The sequence below is a fragment of the Hordeum vulgare genome, chromosome 7H (genome assembly GCF_904849725.1).
Source record: "Hordeum vulgare subsp. vulgare chromosome 7H, MorexV3_pseudomolecules_assembly, whole genome shotgun sequence".
Lineage (NCBI taxonomy): Eukaryota > Viridiplantae > Streptophyta > Magnoliopsida > Poales > Poaceae > Hordeum > Hordeum vulgare.
The window spans coordinates 483,467,471-483,487,645 of NC_058524.1; the positions used below are offsets into that span (position 1 = coordinate 483,467,471).

Consider the following 20,175-nt stretch of genomic DNA (forward strand, 5'->3'; position numbering starts at 1 on the left):
CTGGTTGAAATCCCAGTACTGCTCCTCCACTGTATACTCTGGGTACCAGCGGTAACCGGCTACTGACATCATCCTGACTAGCATGGTCGTGTGACCCGGCATATCAATGCACCTAGTCAGATGAACCACCTGACGAGAAGGACGGCCAGGCATCTGAAAATAGAGAGTAATGCAAAAGGCATTAGAGCTCTGGAGACAAAATTGGGCAGCATATTGGCTGTAAATGCTCAAAAACAATTTTGAGACAACCCACAACAAAATAGGATAGCATAACCACTCAACTATCAAGTTCAATTCCATGGTCATCAAAACTTATTTTCTTTTCCTTGGAACAAAAGAAACTCGGAATAACTCTCGATCCGTTTTCCTACAATCTACCGATTAGTGACACGCGATCCTGAGAGATAGATAAGTAACCTAGTTCTTAATCCCCGTAGAAAAGACGAGGATGACCAAAATAGGATAACTTAAGAAGAGAAGCAAGAATCTTACGTTCCCTTCCACAAACAATTCCCTTATATATAACTAAAGCAATTCTAGACTCAACTTCGACCAGTTTGGCTTGGTAATCCTACAGTCAGTCAGGCTCTAATACCAACGTTGTGGGGACCCTGATCCTAAGCCATAGGAATCCAGCCTATAACACATTGCATCCCTTTGCGGTCTCACGCACGGTTAACCCCACGGTTGCCACCTTACCTTAGCCAGGACCGTTTGCGCCTTTTGACTCCCGTATGCATTAGTGTCGCTAGCATTCCAATGTCAAAGAACCCGGGTCGACATATCTAGTCATAAACTCAAGTGGCTCGACTGTACAGAGACAGGCATACATAACCCAGCAAAGCAGGTGTCGGTCATCAGCGAGTTGTAGACGAGTCGTAGCAAGCTATAAGGACTCCATTACACCGCATGACATTTCCCTGTAGGGACAGACACAAAAACTAAGAAGGATACATGTCGGTCAACCAATGTGTCCAGAGCAGTAGCGAACTACCAAGGCTCGGTGGAATCACAAAGGGGCATTTCTCTGTATAGAGAGCTACTAAGGGCATACGACTAGGTGTCGAATCCCATACATATCATAGTGCGTCACACGTACACATGACATACTCGATATGCATAGATACAACAATGGCATCACAACATAACCATACAACAACACAACATTTATTTAGAAGACTCGAAAGAGTCTTGCATAATATGTTCACACAGGCAGGGGTCACACGACCCGACACTCAAAGTCATACAAACAGAGTCATACAAACCAACGGAAGCATCAAAGTTGTCCGAGTACAGACAGATGAAAGGGAAAAGGCATAAAGCCTGACTATCTACAGATCCCTCCTGAAAGGGCGAGGTCGTAGCTGGGACACCAGCTACTCGTCATCATTGATGTCTAGATAGAACCCACCTGTTGTCTCGTCGGTATCCTCTGCAACAATTATTAAGCAAACATGAGTACGAGAGTACTCAGCAAGACTTTAGAATAGATCTATCTACTCATGCTTAGGTATTAATAAAGGGGGTTGTGGTGTTTCATGCAGCAAGCCAACTTTGACTCTTGGCTAGGGTAAGCTACAATTTTCAAACAGTTTTAACAACTTTGATAAGTCGTAGACGAGTCCACTACCACCACAATAATACACTATCATGGACTCATTTCCGTCTCTCTACAGAAATGCCATACATGATACTCACGCTTATCTTGATACTTTTATGAGTAGCCCTTAAAGTTATCTATGAACAACATATGTCTCCAAGTAGTCCATATCCGCGGACGCGGCTATTCGAATAGATCATAACCCTGCAGGTGTGTACTTCTTCACACACGCTCTCTCCACTTATCGACATGTGCACGTCATGCACCTCCGCAACCTTCAAACAGAAGCCCGGCGAGGGAGTCGGCCACGACCGTTAACCATGCTAATACCTAGTCTAGTTTTATCGCCTATTTGAGAGTGAACCCGCATGGAAGTCCGGCCGAGGTTTCTGCCACGGCCCCAAACGATGTGCGCAGGGTTCCCAAGCCCACCATCCGGGTGCCACTTGGTACACCGTGCCACTGCCTACCGCATCATAACCCACCTCTAAGGTCAGCACTATTCACGGCCTCCAGCATGACTATAAACACCAGAAACTACTTACAACTCCTGGACCGAGTACTAGGAGATTAATAAGCCGAGAAGGTCAATTAAGTATCCCAATATGTGGTAGTATCTAGTCTTGGATTATGATGACCCACAAGTATAGGGGATCAATTGTAGTCCTTTCGATAAGTAAGAGTGTCGAACCCAACGAGGAGGCAGAAGGCTCTCATAAATGGATTTCAGCAAGGTAATAACTGCAAGCACTGAAAGTAGCGGTAACAAGTGATTGTGTAGCGAGGTGAAACGTAGCAAGCAAAGAGTAACAAGTAACAAGTAGTAGCAACGGTGCAGCAAGTGGCCGAATCCCTTTTGTACCAAGGGACAAGCCTGAACAAAGTCTTATAGGAGGAAAAACGCTCCCGAGGACACACGGGAATTTATGTCATGCTAGTTTCATCATGTTCATATGATTCGCGTTTGTTACTTTGATAGTTTGATATGTGGGTGGACCGGCGCTTGGGTATTGCCCTTACTTGGACAAGCATCCCACTTATGATTAACCTCTCTCGCAAGCATCCGCAACTACAAAAGAAGAATTAAGACAAAGTCTAACCATAGCGTTAAACTAGTGGATCCAAATCAGCCCCTCACGAAGCAACGCATAGACTCGGGTTTAAGCTTCTGTCACTCCAGCAACCCATCATCTACTTACTACTTGCCAATGCCTTCCTCTAGGCCCAAATATGGTGAAGTGTTATGTAGTCGACGTTCACATAACACCACTAGAGGAAAAACAACATACATCATATCAAAGTACCGAACGAATATCAAATTCACATGACTATTATTAACATGACTTATCCCATGTCCTCAGGAACAAAAGTAACTACTCACAAAACATAATCATAATCATGATCAGAGGTGTAATGAATAGCATCAAGGATCTGAACATAAACTCTTCCACCAAGTAACCCAACTAGCATCAACTACAAAGAGTAATCAACACTACTAGCAACCTTACAACTACCAATCGGAGTCACGAGACGAAGATTGGTTACAAGAGATAAACTAGGGATTGGAGAGGAGATGGTGCTGATGAAGATATTGATGAAGATGCCTCCCCTCCGATGAGAGGAGTGTTGGTGATGACGATGGCGATGATTCCCCCTCTGGGAGGGAAGTTTCCCCGGCAGGATCGTCCTGCCGGAGCTCTAGATTGGATCTGCTCAAGTTCCGCCTCGTGGCGGCGGCGAAACCACGAAAAAGCTCCTGATTGATTTTTTTTCTGGACCAGGACGCTTCATATAGCAAAAGAGGGGGCTAGTGGGCCGTCAGGGAGCCCACAAGCCCCCACTCCGCCACCAGGGGTGGTGGCGGTGGCAGGGATTGTGGCGCCCTGGCAGCCCCCCTCCGGTAATTCTTTCGCCCAGTATTTTTTATATAATCCCAAAAAAATCCACATAACTTTTCAGTGCATTTGGAGATGTGCAGAATAGTGGACTAGGATTTGCTCCTTTTCCAGTCCAGAATTCCATCTTCCTGAATTCTCTCTCTTCAAATAAACCTTGCAAAATAAGAGAGAAAAGGCATAAATATGGTACAACAAGTAATATAACAGCCCAAGAAGCAACAAATATCAACATGAAAGCATGATGCAAAATGGACGTATCAACTCCCCCAAGCTTAGACCTCGCTTGTCCTCAAGCGAAAACCAAGTTCCATAAACATGTCCACATGTTGAGGGACGAAAGTGTAGATAAAACATAATACGGACATGAGGGCATCATGATCACACATAGAACAGCAATACATCATAAAGATTCTTATGGGAAAGTAACAATTCCTTCACAAAGCAAAGCATGAAGCAAAAACATTACCGAGAAGTAACCAACAATAGTCCATAGTCATTGAAGCAATTGTAATTTATCACAACATAAGAAAAAGTCAAATAAGAGCTTGTAAGGCAAACCCACATACTCAATCATCTCTTTTGTTTTCCACAATTGTTACAACTCATGTGGTACTCATGGTGTCAAAGTTTCAGTTGGACACAGAGGAAGATAGGGGCTTATAGTTTTACCTCCCAACAGTTTACCTCAAGGATAAAGTCAACAACAATAAAGCATGAGTACTCAACTCAAAGTTGATATATGAATATAGATCTTTCCCAAGCATGTGACGGTAGCCAAGACAAAGGCCAAAAGGGAATTGGTGAAGATCACCATGACTCTTACAAGGGTAAAAAGTAAAGGTACAAGATAGGCCCTTCGCAGAGGGAAGCAGAGGCTGTCATGTGCTTTTGAGGTTTGAATGTGTGTCCTCTTAGTGCGGAGGAACGTCACTTTATATTGCCTCCTGTGATAAAGAACTTTATTATGCAGTCTGTCGCTTTTATGTCTTCCTCATCACAGGTTCGTACAAAGCTTATTTTCCACACACTAATAGATCATACATATTAGAGAGCATTTTTTTATTGCTTGCACCGATGACAACTTACTTGAAGGATCTTATTCAATCCATAGGTAGGTATGGTGGACTCTCATGGCAGAACTGGTTGGAGGTTTATGGATGCACAAGTAGTATCTCTACTTGGTGCGGGAGTTTTGGCTAATATGAGGTGGAAGCAATCGTCACATGATAAGGGATCTCTAATCATATAACATTGTTTGGAACCAAGAAAACACAATTCATTATGTTGTCTTCCTTGTCCAACATCTACTCCTAGGCATGTAATAGTTTGGTCAGTGCTCACAATTGCAAAAAGTGTCTAAGATGATATATTTATATGTGAACCTCTCTTTCCTTATTACTTATTATTAATTGCAACAATGACTGAGGTCTATGTTGATTTATTCTCAACAAGTTCCAATCATCATACGTGTCATAAGTGAAGTTATCACTTTCCATAAGATCGTCTCATGATCTTTCATGCTATCGTTCTTTTCATACTTTTTGATCATGGCACAAAGCAAAGCCCTTAACTGAGATACTCTTTATTATATAGCTCGTAAGCTCGAATACATCGGGGGAGAGACAAAAGCAAAAGAATCAAACTAAAAACTAAAGACTTGTTCCTCTAAGAGAAGAAAACAAAAACTGAAAAGGAAAGAACTAAAACAAAGGTAAAAGCAAAAGATATAAAGGTGGTACGATACCAGGGCAACTCCCCCAAGCTTGGCAGAAGCCAAGGGGATTTCCCATACCAATGCTTAGTTGTCTTCCTTTGGTGGTGATGGTGGTGTTGTTGGAGCAGTCTTGAGCTTGTCTAATTTCCACTTGAGCAAAAATTTCTGCTCCCTTAGATCGTCATTTTCCTCCTCAAGTTTCAAAACTCTATGGAAAAGCTCCTGCTTACTCTCCTGCAAGAAACGAGAAGGGATAAACAAGGTCTTAGGCTTCTTCCTATGGTCAGGGAGGCTTGACTTCTTGAACTCCACATGGGTGTTTGCAGGCTGAGGTAGAGGAGCCTCCTCTTCATTGGAACTCGTTTGCTCCTTCCTTTTCGGCTCATAGTCCTCTTCCTCATCAGTGGTCCATCCATATGGTTCCAAGTCCCCAAAGACCTTGGGGTTAGCAAGGTAGTCAGCCACATAGCTCTCTCCCTCTGAATCTTGAGAAGACATCTTGACCTAGATCTGCGACAGAACAAGCTCGAAACGAAAACACATGAAAAATGTGTGATATGGAGATCAAAACCTTCGAGCGACTATATATTGATTTTTTTTCTGGGCCAGAAGGAGTCCTCCGCAAGAAAACGGAGTCCGGGAGGCACACGAGGTGCCCACAAGCTTGCCCTCCGCCACCAGGGGGGTAGGGGGCGATGGCAAGGCTTGTGGCTGCCTCGTTCGCTCTCCGAACTGCTTTTTATTTTTCTAATTTTCCAAAAATTCCAAAACTGAGGAAATTTCCTATTGGAAAAGTATCGGAGTCCAATTTCTTACCGAAACATATACATCTTCGTTTTCAAGGTCTGAAGCAGGCTGATAAACATCCCTTATGTACTCCTCTGGAGTTATGACATTGATGACATTGGTCTCAACATTTACGGGAGTACCAGAGATGTAATGCTTGATTATTTGCCCATTTACCACTCTAGGAAAATTTCCTTCCGTGTTATTGATTTTGATGGCACCGGAACGATATACTTCCTCGACAACATAGGGACCTTCCCATTTAGAGAGAAGCTTGCATGCAAAGAATCTCAAACGAGAATTGTATAGCAAGACATAATCACCTACATTGAACTCTCATTTCTATATTTGTTTGTCGTGCCATCTCTTAACCTTTTCCTTGAACAACCTGGCATTCTCATATGCCTGGGCTCTCCATTCATCTAACGAGTTGATATCAAACAACCGCTTCTTACTGGCAAGTTTGAAATCAAAGTTGAGCTCTTTGATTGCCCAATAAGCTTTGTGTTCCAGCTCAAGAGGTAAAATGACAGGCCTTACCGTAAACCATTTTATACGGTGACATGCCCATGGGATTCTTATAAGCAGTCCTATAATCCCATAGTGCATCGTCAAGTTTGCTAGACTAGTTCTTTCGAGATCTATTGACGGTCTTTTGTAGGATCAACTTGATCTCCCTATTACTCAACTCTACTTGACCACTAGACTGAGGATGATAAGGAGATGCAACTCTATGGTTGACGTCATACTTAGCTAGCATCTTGCGGAAAACACCATGAATGAAGTGTGAACCGCCATCAGTCATCAAGTATCTAGGGACTCCAAATCTTGGGAATATGACTTCTTTAAGCATCTTAATAGAGGTGTGGTGATCAACATTTTTAGTGGGGATAGCTTCTACCCACTTAGTAACGTAATCCACAGCAACTAAGGTGTGAGTGTACCCATTGGAACTCGGGAAGGGTCCCATATAATCAAAGCCCCAGACATCAAATGGTTCAATGACAAGTGAATCGTTCATAGGCATTTCCTGATGCTCACTGATGTTCCCTATTCTTTGGCATTCGTCACAAGACAAGACAAACTTACGAGCATCCTTGAAGAGAGTGGGCCAATAGAAACCTGATTGCAATACCTTATGGGCAGTTCTATCTCCAGCATGGTGTCCTCCGTAGGCTTCGGAATGACACTTCTGCAGGATCTGTCCCTGTTCATGTTCAGGCACACAACGTCTAATAACACCATCTACTCCTTCCTTATAAAGGTGAGGATCATCCCAAAAGTAGTTTCTCAAATCAAAGAAGAATTTCTTCTTTTGTTGATAGGTGAAACTGGGTGGTATGTATTTGGCTACGATATAGTTTGCATAATCGGCATACCACGGTGCACTATGTGAAGTGCGGATGACATTTAATTGCTCATCAGGAAAGCTGTCATCAATAGGTAGTGGGTCATCAAGGACATTCTCTAGCCTAGACAAGTTATCTACTACACGGTTATCAACACACTTTCGGTCAACGACGTGCAAATCAAATTCCTGTAGCAGAAGAACCAATCTGATCAGCCTAGGCTTAGCGTCCTTCTTCTCCATGAGGTACTTAATAGCGGCATGATCAGAGTGAATAGTGACTTTGGAGTCAACTATGTAAGATCTGAACTTTTCACATGCAAACACGACTGCTAAAAATTCCTTCTCCGTAGTGGCATAGTTTCTTTGGGCACTGTCTAGAGTTTTACTAGCGTAGTGAATGACATTCAACTTCTTGTCAACTCTTTGTCCTAGAACAGCACCAACAGCGTAATCACTAGCGTCACACATGATTTCAAAGGGCAAGTTCCAGTCAGGTGGTTCAACAATAGGTGCGGTTATCAAAGCCTTCTTAAGTATTTCAAAGGCTTCCTCACAATCCTCATCAAAAACAAAAGGAACATCCTTCTGCAAGAGGTTGGTAAGAGGCCTAGAAATCTTAGAGAAGTCTTTAATGAACGTTCTATAGAAACCAGCATGACCTAGGAAACTTCGTATACCTCTGATATCTGTGGGGCAAGGCATTTTCTCAATTGCATCAACCTTAGCCTTATCAACTTCAATGCCTCTTTCAGAGATTTTGTGTCCTAAGACAATACCTTCATTAACCATAAAGTGGCACTTCTCCCAATTCAAGACGAGGTTGGTTTCTTCGCATCTCTGTAAGACTCGATCAAGGTTGCTGAGGCAATCATCAAAGGAAGACCCGTAAACGGAGAAGTCATCCATGAAAACCTCGACGATCTTTTCACAAAAGTCAGAGAATATAGCCATCATACATCTTTGGAAGGTGGCAGGTGCATTACATAAGCCAAAAGGCATACGTCTATAGGCAAAGGTACCAAAAGGGCAGGTGAAAGTGGTTTTCTCTTGATCAGATTGTGCAACAGGTATTTGCGAGAAACCTGAATAACCGTCTAGAAAGCAGAAGTGTGTGTGTTTTGATAGCCTTTCTAGCATTTGATCGATGAACGGCAAAGGATAATGATATTTCCTGGTTGCCTTGTTCAGTTTCCGGAAGTCTATCACCATTCTATAGCCGGTAATAATCCTTTGTGGGATTAGTTCATCTTTATCATTAGGAACGACGGTGATACCTCCCTTCTTAGGTACGCAATGTACTGGACTTACCCAATCACTATGAGCAACAGGATAAATGATTCCTGCCTCAAGAAGCTTTAATATTTCTTTTCTAACGACCTCTTTCATCTTAGGATTTAATCTCCTTTGATGATCAGCAACTGGTTTAAAGTCAGGATCGGTTTTAATCTTGTGCCGACATAGAGTAGGACTAATACCCTTAAGATCATCAAGAGTATATCCAATAGCAGCGCGGTGCTTCCTCAGAGTTTTTAATAACTTCTTCTCTTCGCGCTCTGAGAGGAGAGCACTAATAATGACAGGATATATCTCCTTCTCATCAAGATAGGCATACTTAAGAGTATCAGGCAACTGTTTAAGCTCGAACACACGATCACCCTTTGGTGGGGGAGGATCCCCAAGCAGTTCAACAGGCAGATTATTCTTGAGAATAGGATATTGTTCTAAGACAATTTTATCTATCTCATCTCTCTCCTCCATATGCATATCATTTTCATGCTCAAGCAGATATTGCTCTAAGGATCCGTAGGAGGTACGGCAATAGAGGCAAGAGCAATGATTTCATCTCTACGAGACGACTCTCTTTCATGGGTTTGTCTTCCAAACTTGGAGAAGTTAAATTCATGAGACACACCCTCGAAACTTACTGTGACAGTCTGCTTAATGCAATCAATGTGAGCATTAACAGTGTTGAGAAAGGGTCTACCAAATATGATGGGACAAAAGCTATCTTGTGCAGTACCAAGGACGAGGAAATCAGTAGGATACTTCGTCTTACCACACAGGACTTCTACGTCTCTCACAATTCCCAGAGGGCAGATAGTGTCTCTATTAGCTAGCGTAATAGTGACATCAATGGGTTCTAACTCAGCAGGTGAAATCTCATCTTTGATTTCATCATATAGAGAACGGGGTATTGCACTAACACTAGCTCCCATATCACATAAACCATGGTAACAGTGATCTCCTATCTTAACAGAAACAACGGGCAGGCCAACTACAGGTCTGTGTTTGTCTTTCGCGTGAGGTTTAGCAATTCTAGCGGAGTCCTCACAGAATTTGATAACATGCCCATCTATGTCTTCGGCTAAGAGATCTTTGATAATAGCAACACTAGGTTCAACTCTAATCTCCTCAGGGGGTGCAAGTGATCTAATGTAACCCCTATGTATCACAGTTGGAGCTTTAGAATTAATCCTTTATCCTAGCAGGGTATGGTGGTTTCTCAGTGTAAGCACAAGGAACAACAGGATCACTAAAAGCAATGACTTTCTCCTCAACTAGATTGGTTTTGGCTATGTTGCTTTCTAGAGGAGGATGATATTTAAACCACTTCTCTTTGGGAAGATCAACATGAGCAGCAAAAGATTCACATAGAGAAGCTACTATCTCAGAGTCAAGTCCATACTTAGCGCTAAAATCTCTAGAAGTGTTTGTCTCAACAAAAGATTTAACGCAATCAAACTGGAAATTCATACCTGACTCCTTACCTTCCTCCAGCTCCCAATCTTCAGAGTTGCGTTTGATTCTCTCCAATAAATTCCACTTGTGATAAATATCCTTCTTCATAAAAGAACCGGCACAAGAAGTGTCAAGCATGGTACGATCTTCATGAGAAAGCCGAGCATAAAAGTTTTGAGTGATGATTTCTCTCGAGAGCTCATGATTGGGGAATGAATATAGCATTGATTTAAGCCTCCCCCAAGCTTGAGCTATGCTTTCCCTGTCACGAGGCCAAAAGTTATAAATGAAGTTCCGATCACGATGTACTAAATGCATAGGATAGAACTTTTGATGAAATTCCAATTTCAACCGATTGTCGCCCCATGATCCAGTATCATCACATAGTATATACCATGTCAACGCCTTATCCTTCAAAGATAAAGGAAAGACTTTCTGCTTTACCTCATCCTCGGGCAAACCTGCAAGCTTAAATAAACCACAAACTTCATCTACATAGATTAGATGCAAGTCTGGATGTGAAGATCCATCTCGTGTGAAAGGATTAGCCAGCAGTTTCTCAAGCATACCCGAAGGAATTTCATAAAAGATATTTTCAGTAGGTACCTCAGGTTGAGGAGCAACTCCTCGTGCTTCCGTTCATGGTGAAGATACCCCGAACAAACTCCTCAAAGAAACAGTTTCCATAGTGACAAGTGACAATAAATTTCAGCATAGTATAAAAATGTTTCCTTACCAATTTCCACTTACCAAAGGCGCTTCACTCCCCGGCAACGGCGCCAGAAAAGAGTCTTGATGACCCACAAGTATAGGGGATCAATCGTAGTCCTTTCGATAAGTAAGAGTGTCGAACCCAACGAGGAGCAGAAGGCTCTGATAAATGAATTTCAACAAGGTAATAACTGCAAGCACTGAAAGTAGCGGTAACAAGTGATTGTGTAGCGAGGTGAAACATAGCAAGCAAAGAGTAACAAGTAACAAGTAGTAGCAATGGTGCAGAAAGTGGCCCAATTCTTTTGTAGCAAGGGACAAGCCTGAACAAAGTCTTATAGGAGGAAAAACGCTCCCGAGGACACACGGGAATTTCTGTCATGCTAGTTTCATCATGTTCATATGATTCGCCCTTACTTGGACAAGCATACCACTTATGATTAACCTCTCTCGCAAGCATCCGCAACTACAAAAGAAGAATTAAGACAAGGTCTAACCATAGCATTAAACTAGTGGATCCAAATCAGCCCCTCACGAAGCAACGCATAGACTTGGGTTTAAGCTTTTGTCACTCCAGCAACCCATCATCTACTTACTACTTCCCAATGCCTTCCTCTAGGCCCAAATATGGTGAAGTGTTATGTAGTCGACGTTCACATAACACCACTAGAGGAAAAACAACATACAGCATATCAAAGTACCGAACGAATATCAAATTCACATGACTATTATTAACATGACTTATCCCATGTCCTCAGGAGCAAAAGTAATTACTCACAAAACATAATCATAGGGATTGGAGAGGAGATGGTGCTGATGAATATGTTGATGAAGATGCCTCCCCTCCGACGAGAGGAGTGTTGGTGATGACGATGGCGACGATTCCCCCCTCCGGGAGGGAAGTTTCTCCGGTAGGATTGTCCTGCCGGAGCTCTAGATTAGATCTGCTCAAGTTCCTCCTCATGGCGGCGGCGAAACCACGAAAAAGCTCCCGATTGATTTTTTTTTTCTGGACCAGGACGCTTCATATAGCAAAAGAGGGGGGCTAGTGGGCCATCAGGGAACCCACAAGCCCCCACTCCGCCACCAGGGGGTGGTGGCGGTGGCAGGGCTTGTGGCGCCCTGGTAGCCCCCCTCTGGTAATTCTTTCGCCCAGTATTTTTTTATATAATCCCAAAAAAATCCACGTAACTTTTTAGGGCATTTGGAGATGTGCAGAATAGTGGACTAGGATTTGCTCCTTTTCCAGTCCAGAATTCCAGCTGCCTGAATTCTCCCTCTTCAAATAAACCTTGCAAAATAAGAGAGACAAGGCATAAATATGGTACCACAAGTAATATAACAACCCAAGAAGAAACAAATATCAACATGAAAGCATGATGCAAAATGGACGTATCAGATTACATACACAGAACTCAGTTCCTAAGGACGGTTCCAATGAAACAACCCGTCATGTACTCCTACATAGCCTTTCATCGGTACCTTTACCAAATCAGGTTCCACACTTATCCTTTGTCACTAGAACACATTCATCCATTCATGTTCGTCACCCAGATGAAACAGACCTGACACTACTCTAGGCATAGCAAGCATAGCAGGAAATAGCACAACATGGCTTAAGCAACTACCAGGTATGCTAGGTTGCAAGGTTTGGCTATTTACTGTGACAATGACAGGTCATGCAAAGGAATAGGTTCAACTAGCGAAGTAAAGCATTTGAAATATTTTGTCCTAATGCAGTAAGTGGGAGCAGGAGCAAGAACATGGGATTATATCGGGATGATCAAAAGGGTGCTTGCCTTGTTGCTCAGCAAAGGGATTAAATCCGTCAGACGGATATTCGGACGTATCCGGAAGGGCGGAGCCTACCGAAATAATAACAATCAATCAATAACAATCATATGCAACAACATGGTGCATGATCATGGCATGAAATTGGATGTAGCATGAGCTAGTGTGGCTATCAACCTCGGTATGAATCTGATTTGAATTCAAAATTCAAATATTAATTAAAGTAATATATTTATCAAATTCATTTAATTGATTTGAACTGATGTTGTTTCATAACTTTGCTTTTCATGCATGAAAGTACCACCATTGTGTTCATTGAATTTTTCTGATCAATTTGGAGTTATATGTCAAATTTGGAGTTATATTATTTGTCAAATTTGGAGTTATATGTAATTTTCTATGAATTTCCAAAGTTTTAGCATTTTCTAGAATTATATTAAATCAGAAATATAGTTACTACATCAGCATGACATCAGCAAGTCCAACTGACAGCTGAAAGTCAAACCTGACCATTGGGACCCACTGGTCAGTGACTCTGGTCAAATTCGAGTTAAACTTTAAGTTAATTAGTTATTTAACAGGGGGTTGGCCCACATGTGAGTGACTGTTTAGGGTTTTAATTAAACATTTATTTTTATTAATCTAACTTAATTAGTCAGGGGGCTGGCCCCACCTGTCATAGACCCAGGGGGGTCAAACCCACCGGCGATGGGGTCAAACCCACCGGCGGCGAGCCTCCGGTGGCTCCAGAGACGACGGAGGGCTTCGGGTTTGCTCCTCCGGCGACCAAAAGGACGGCGGAGGGCACCAGGGAAACGGCCACTCGATGGCGCATCCATTTTTGCTGGTCTCACGGGTTGGAATGGCCGGGGATGACGCCGGCGACGAGCTGGGCGGCTGCCGGAGCTCGGGCTATGTCGAGGTCATCGATCCAGTGGGCAAAAGGGACGGGGCTTGGCTCCTATAGCATCTATATGTCGAGCCGGAGCTGATGGTATCCTTAGATCGACCAACCGATCACCGGAGCATCACCGGCGACGAGCTCCCATGACGGATCTCGTCGGGCTCCGGTGGAATCGGGCGCTAGGGCACGGGATCGAGGGGGGAAACGAGGGGGAAAGCACCTTGGGCTCACGGGGATTGCAGAGGCGTCAAAAGCGTGCTTGGGGACGGCCTGGTGAGGGAGAACGACGACGGCGATCAACGGCAACCCGAGGAAGAAGACGACGGTGATCTGGCGGTGCAGGGCTTGGGGGCTCTTCTCCTTTGGCAGGGACGACAAGCTCGATAAGGCGGAGCGAACGACGTGCTCAGAGAGGCCTGGGGTGGCCAGGAATGACGGCGAGCTCGAGCTCGAGCTCGGCTCCAATGGCGGCCGAGAGAGAGAGACGCGGGGGGCGAGTGAGGAGGGGGAGAGGGCTGGAATGGATTACGGGGAGGGTTATCCTCCTTGCGAGCGCGACGGGGAGGTCCACGCATGCACGCATGTGAGTGGCCTCGCCGGAACGAGCGGCGGCCACCTCCTGCTGCTCGCTGGCAAGAGGAAGACGACTGGGGAAGAGATGGGCTGGGCTAGGTAAGCGACAGGTAAGCGTTTTCTCTTTTCTTTCTTTTCTGTTTTCTGTTTTATTCTTTCTGACATTTGTTTCATTTTATTTTTGGCTCCAAACTATTTTTAAAATAGTGAAAATAATGTTGGGGTGTTAGTTGTTATATTTTCAACACCATATAAAAGATTCAACATTTTATGAAACTTTGAAATATTTGAAATCAAATATATAGTTGATTTCAGTGGCTTTTGTATTTAAAATAAAATGCCAAGAGTATTTTTGAAAAGAAATCCACCCCTGAATTGTTGTTTCCAATATTTATCAAAATGGTGGACTTTTATGAAGGCCATTTTGAGTTCATTGATTTGTCACAACTTTGAATTATTTTGAATATAGAGTTGCTAGAGTTTTTCTCTTTGATTTACATTTTCATTTTTAATGCAGGAATGAAAATATGAGCACAATCTTTCTATTCATCAAAGGGGTAGCTAGGGATGTGACACATTTACACCCCTGTTGAATAAAAAAATCTGAATCAACTCACAAACTTAGTGATTGTAAGGGACACTCGTAGGCTTGGTAAGATAGCAACAGTTTACGAGAGGGCACGTCCTGCACCCATGGACATATGCACCCATTTTTCAAAAATACATTTTAAGCACGTTTTAAGGTATCAAAAAAATTAAAAGAAAATTTCATGCATACATGTCCGCAAATGTGTGTGTGTGACACAATTTTTTATGAAAAATATCTTTTTGTTTTGTCTTCGCAAAAATGACAAATTTCGGTGTTTCTCAAATAGCTTCCACAACATAATATTTTGTCTTTTTTGCACAGGCCACAAAAATTATTCTCCGTGAAATTTTATGCACGTACATCGAACATGGAGACGTACAAATGCAACCTTTTTCAGATTTTTTAGCATTTAGAAATTTATTTAGCATCTCCGAGAGGCTACCAATTCGACCCTCAATACCTAAAAAGTTCCCGAAATCGTACTTTTTGTGCTCCAACGAAGTACCAATCACACCAGCACACGGCTAACATATAGACGATGCGTAGGAGGTCACTATCACAAACCGAAAATTTATAGCAATTTATTATTACTTGACTGAACTGTACGAATCTCTAAAAGTTTGCATAAACTGAGTACTCCCCGGGATGTTGACCACCTATATTTGGTTCATATGCTTAGTAACATGCTACTTGATTCAAGCTACACACGGTAACCAGTGTGTGCGACTGATGCTAAACCATAAAATGACAGGGATGGCACGACAATAAATGATATTCACTTAATTCTGAGCAATTTGCTCAAATCAGAAACGAATGAAAGAAACACGGTAAAGAAGGATCTCTATGAACATCATTTTGGTTTCTACAGAATGCATTGCATATCATATCACAGATTTAGCAAATAACCATAAATAATATAGAACATTATGGCCAGGATTGCACAGGGTGGCCGGCAATGGCCAAATGTGATGATGGTGCATGTTTACGGAGATGAGCTACTCGTACAATTGAGTGAGAGAAGAATAGAGTGCAGACCGAGATCCAGTGACCGGCATGTGGCCAGTCACACCGTAAGTGGAGGAAGCTAGCCGTTGGATGAAGGATGAACAGACGAGATCAAACACTGTACGTGAGTCACTGTAGTGCGTGCTATATGTGCGATTTCCTGTAGAAAATGTACTATAGTTTGAATACTGTTTACGAAGATCCATCCATTCGTCTTTGATCGGACTGTATAGAAAGGGTGCCAGGCACCGTACTGTTCACCGATGACTTGTCCACAGCAAGTCACCGGATCACAGTCCCTACAACCACCACCGCCCCACTCGTTCTTCACGTGTAAACTGAACTGTAAACTGAATGTACAAGTGTTTCGACAAACTAAATGGTAAGATGAGTACCACTTAAAAATGTAACATGTGTTAATTATTAAAAAATACAAGGGCTTTTATTATTAAGGTAAAGAAAAAGATATAGAAGATTTGGCGAAGGGCGATATCGTCCTTTTGACTATGAGGCTACAGTTCTTACAGTGAGGCTCCCAACTATGCTAGAAATAATCCAGATGCTCCCCGTCCCCGTTGCACAGCTGAGAAGATAAAAGCTTATATTTCTATGATTTTGCAGCACTTATATAGTCCTACCGTTGGGCACAGGTGTGAGACCAATACCTCCAACTCGGAGTGGTCGCCGCCGCCGCCAGGTACTATTTTCTTCAACTCAGATGCTGCAGTTTTTTTGGATTTAAATAGATCAGGTGTCGGGGTCGTTGCCAGGAACCATGAGGGACATTGTGTGGCTACATGTAGTGAACCAATTTTTGGTATTCTTGAGTCTTGAGATGGTAGAAGCAATTGTTATGCGAAGAGCAGTTTATTTGGCGCGTGATGAGCATTTCTCCGATGTTTTGTTGGCCTCGGATTGCTTGCCACTGGTGCAACGGTTGAATTCTTCTGTCCATGATCGATCTTTTATTGGTTTGGTTGTGGTTGATATCAAGTATGCGACAAGCGTCTTCGTTTCAGTGATGTTCAAACACGTTCGTCGGACATTTAAATGTAGCGGCACATTTGTTAGCTAAGTCATGTATGAACTCTGTTAGTCTAAGTGTTTCATTCTGCTTCGGATTGTATCCGAAAGACTCTTTGTAATATTGTCTAATTAATCAATAAAGTGCCGATGTTCTTTAAAAGAAAAAATCAAACCGCTTTTTTTCTGTTCGATTCCCACTCCACTCGGCGGATTCCACGCAGTTTCCTTCTCCCCTTTCCTTTGCAGACGTGGGCCCGCCGGACAGCCGCTTTCATCAGTCGGTCAGTCCTCCACTCCCCGCTCGCTCCTCACTCACTCGCTCACACTTCGCCTTCTTTCCCCATCCCCAGGCGGCGGCGGCCCCCTCGTTCCCACTCTCGCTCTCACAGGACAGCATCCAGAGTTCCAGACCTATAGCGGAGAGACGCTAGAGCGAGCGAGAGATGGGGGGGACGAGGAGCTGGAGCTCTCTGCTGGTGCACATTCTGGTGATCGCCCTCTGCCTCACCGCCTTCGGCTTCGCCATCGCCGCCGAGCGCCGCCGCAGCACGGTACGCGCGCCCTTCTCTCTGCCCGCCCCTGCTTCCTGCAAGTGCCCCCCAGCCGCCGCGCGCCTCTGGATCGGAGGGATCCCGAGAGGCCGGCCGTAGATTATCGGCGATTTTGTCTGAAGAACCGCCAAGGGTTCTTGGGTAGGACATTCCTGCCGTCGCTCGGTTACTCGGTTGGCGGAGAAAAAGCTAGATTAGGTTTTGTTTGAGCACGTACCTATCTGGGTTTGTTGATAGATGGGGTGAGCCCAGCCCAGATTTGTTAAAATCTGCTAGTACAGTACTACTCCCTTGTACCTAAATATAGTTCTCCCCAACTACAATTATTTAGGTACAGAGGTTGTATTTATTTATTTTGAAAGAAAAAATATCAAGTTTCTCATCTCTCACGAGTTAGTATCTGCTCTTGTGCTCAGCTGATGCACGAGCGTTCAGGTTCAACCGTTCACCGATCCGGGGAGAAACACGGAAAATTATAAGCTATACTTGCTGTTTGAGTGATGTGGATTTGATTGCTTTAGGATTTTGTTGTACTACTAGTATTTCGTTCAGACTGTAAAGATTTGAACCCAAATCGTCCCATCTCCAAACAAGTATGGTTTCTATATATTTGGCCTCTTTGATTCGCTGGATTCCAATGATAACGCAATAATAGGGAGGATTTAGGTGCAATATCATGCCCATTTGAATTTGCACCAAAAATTGTTCGTTTGCGGCCTCGAAAAAAAAGGAACCTAGTGAATTCAGAGAGCTTTTACAAGCTGAATGTAATCCGCGTGTTTGATCATTGTAAATGTTCTTTGTTCTAAAAAAAGGAACCTGCCCAAAAGGGTCGAGTTAACTGAAAATTCTTATGAATGTAGTGCAAATGAATCAGTTGGGAAAAATCTTGTTGGATGCAAACCTGCAAATCAAACGGCCCGCTGTCCATGTAGGTAGAACTCTACCCATCTCATCCTTAATGTTAATCTAGAAGGTACTAGTCAATCTGTTAATCATTGGTTCAAACCTAGATTCCTCTGTATTGAAATGATGTGTGTATATTTTGGCCGAGGCTTCGTGAGGTCTAGTCCACCATGTTCAAGGGCATCTACTTTAAGAAGATTTCTTATTTGGCCCATGGAGGAGCTAATCCGTGGATCTTGACGGAGAGGAAACGGGCTGGATTTGAATGGCAGATTGATCTTCCACTTCCGCAGAGTGGCATGAGAGATGCTTTCTGTACTTATAATCGGCTGATAATCTTATCAGTAGTAGTTAACTTTGAACAGTTTTCTTTCATTTGGTGATACCAAACAGTTGAAGTGTTTCTGTTTTTATTTACACATCAATTACTTTCTTATCACAACAGGGTTCGATAGTCACGGACATCAACAACTCCACATATTGCACTTACGACTCCGACATTTCTACTGGCTATGGTGTCGGTGCCTTCCTGTTTCTCCTCTCGGGCCAGTCACTCCTTATGGGAGTTACAAAGTGCATGTGCTTTGGCCAACCCCTCGCGCCCGGTGGAAGCAGAGCCTGGTCCATCATATACTTTGTATCTTCATGGTAATTTCCTTTGCCCGCTGAAAAAAAAAAAGCTGTCGTCCTTTCACTGATTGAGTTATATTACCTCTTCTTAATATGTGACAAGCATTTACCTGCACATCACCAGGATCACGTTCATAATCGCCGAGTCCTGCCTGATCGCCGGAGCGACGAAGAATGCGTATCACACCAAGTACAGGCACATGATATACGCGGGGAGCTGGACCTGCGACTCTCTGCGGAAAGGGGTGTTCATCTCGGGGGCGGTCTTCGTGGTGCTCACCATGACCCTGAACGTGTACTTCTACATGTACTACACGAAGTCGACGAGCCAGGCCGCCAAAAAGGCCAACAAGCCCACCGCCAACGTCGGCATGGCTGGCTACGCATGATGAGGGCGGAGAAGCCTGGTTTGATGGAACTTTCTTGTGGTGTGCTGCGTGTGGCTTTGTGGTGCTGGATTTAGATAGGTATTCTGGAACAGAACCTAGTTTCTGGAAAATGTAGCGTGTGGTATGGCTCTATATACGATCAGATGTGCTTGTTCGGGGGGCTGCTATGCGTCCACCGGCTGATCTTTTTAAAAGATCAGCTGGGCCGCGAGCCGTCAGATCATGTGCCATTGAGTGGCCGAGCGGTGTTTTTCACTTCTACAACAGAGGTAATGTTGCAGAAACATTTGCATTATAGATCATGCCGCAATAATCTTTGCAACAAAGGTCATGTTGCAGAAAACTTTTACAACATAGGTCATGTTGCAGAAAACTTTTACAACATCAACATAGGTCATGTTGCAGAAAACTTTTACAACATCAACATAGGTCATGTTGCAGAAAACTTTTACAACATAAGCCTGGTTGTAGAATTTTTCTCTTCGTCTTTTTGCAACATAGGTCATGTTACATAAAACTTTTGCAACATAGGTTTGGTTGCAAAAAAATTCTCATCTTTTTACAACATAGATCCTGTTGCGAAAGAAATTTATGCAACAAAAATCATATTGCAGAAAAAAAAAGTCTTGTAATTCGACAACATAGATACGGTTGCGAAAGGAATTTTTACAACATAACTGATGTTGCGGAAATTTTTATAATGGAGATGATGCTCAGCACCACCGTTCTGTGTTGCCGCTTGCAACGAATGTAATGTTGCTGAAACAAATGCATGAGCCTGGGAAAGAAGAAAACGTGTGGCTCATGTGCTTCCCTGGAGAGATTTTTTTTTTTTTGAGACAACCCTGGAGAGATAAAGCAGAAAGGGATATAAACTGTTTAGGCCCTGGCCTAGTTATCGTCTTGCCTGATCTACAGAATATTTGATGTCTACCGTCACATCTCCCGGGAAACTTGAAGGAAGAAAAGCCTAAGCCTAGTCGTCCAGAGGTCTCCTGCTCTGGTAGATACT

The 20,175-nt window shown here is 43.3% G+C and overlaps 1 protein-coding gene across 1 annotated transcript; it reads left to right on the plus strand.

The window, feature by feature from the left end:
- Window positions 1–16,991: 16,991 nt before the first annotated feature.
- LOC123407284 lies at window positions 16,992–19,327 on the plus strand. Its single transcript, XM_045100389.1, has 3 exons — window positions 16,992–17,238; window positions 18,590–18,792; window positions 18,899–19,327. The coding sequence occupies exons 1-3, from the start codon at window positions 17,131–17,133 to the stop codon at window positions 19,161–19,163; spliced, it is 576 nt and encodes a 191-aa protein (XP_044956324.1). The 5' UTR covers window positions 16,992–17,130; the 3' UTR covers window positions 19,164–19,327.
- The last annotated feature ends 848 nt before the right edge of the window (window positions 19,328–20,175 follow it).

Coding starts and splice junctions, on each gene's coding strand:
- LOC123407284 (XM_045100389.1), top strand. CDS start 17,131: ATGGGGGGGACGAGGAGCTGGAGCTCTCTGCTGGTGCACATTCTGGTG. Junction 17,239..18,589: donor CCGAGCGCCGCCGCAGCACG/GTACGCGCGCCC, acceptor TTATCACAACAG/GGTTCGATAGTCACGGACAT. Junction 18,793..18,898: donor ATATACTTTGTATCTTCATG/GTAATTTCCTTT, acceptor GCACATCACCAG/GATCACGTTCATAATCGCCG.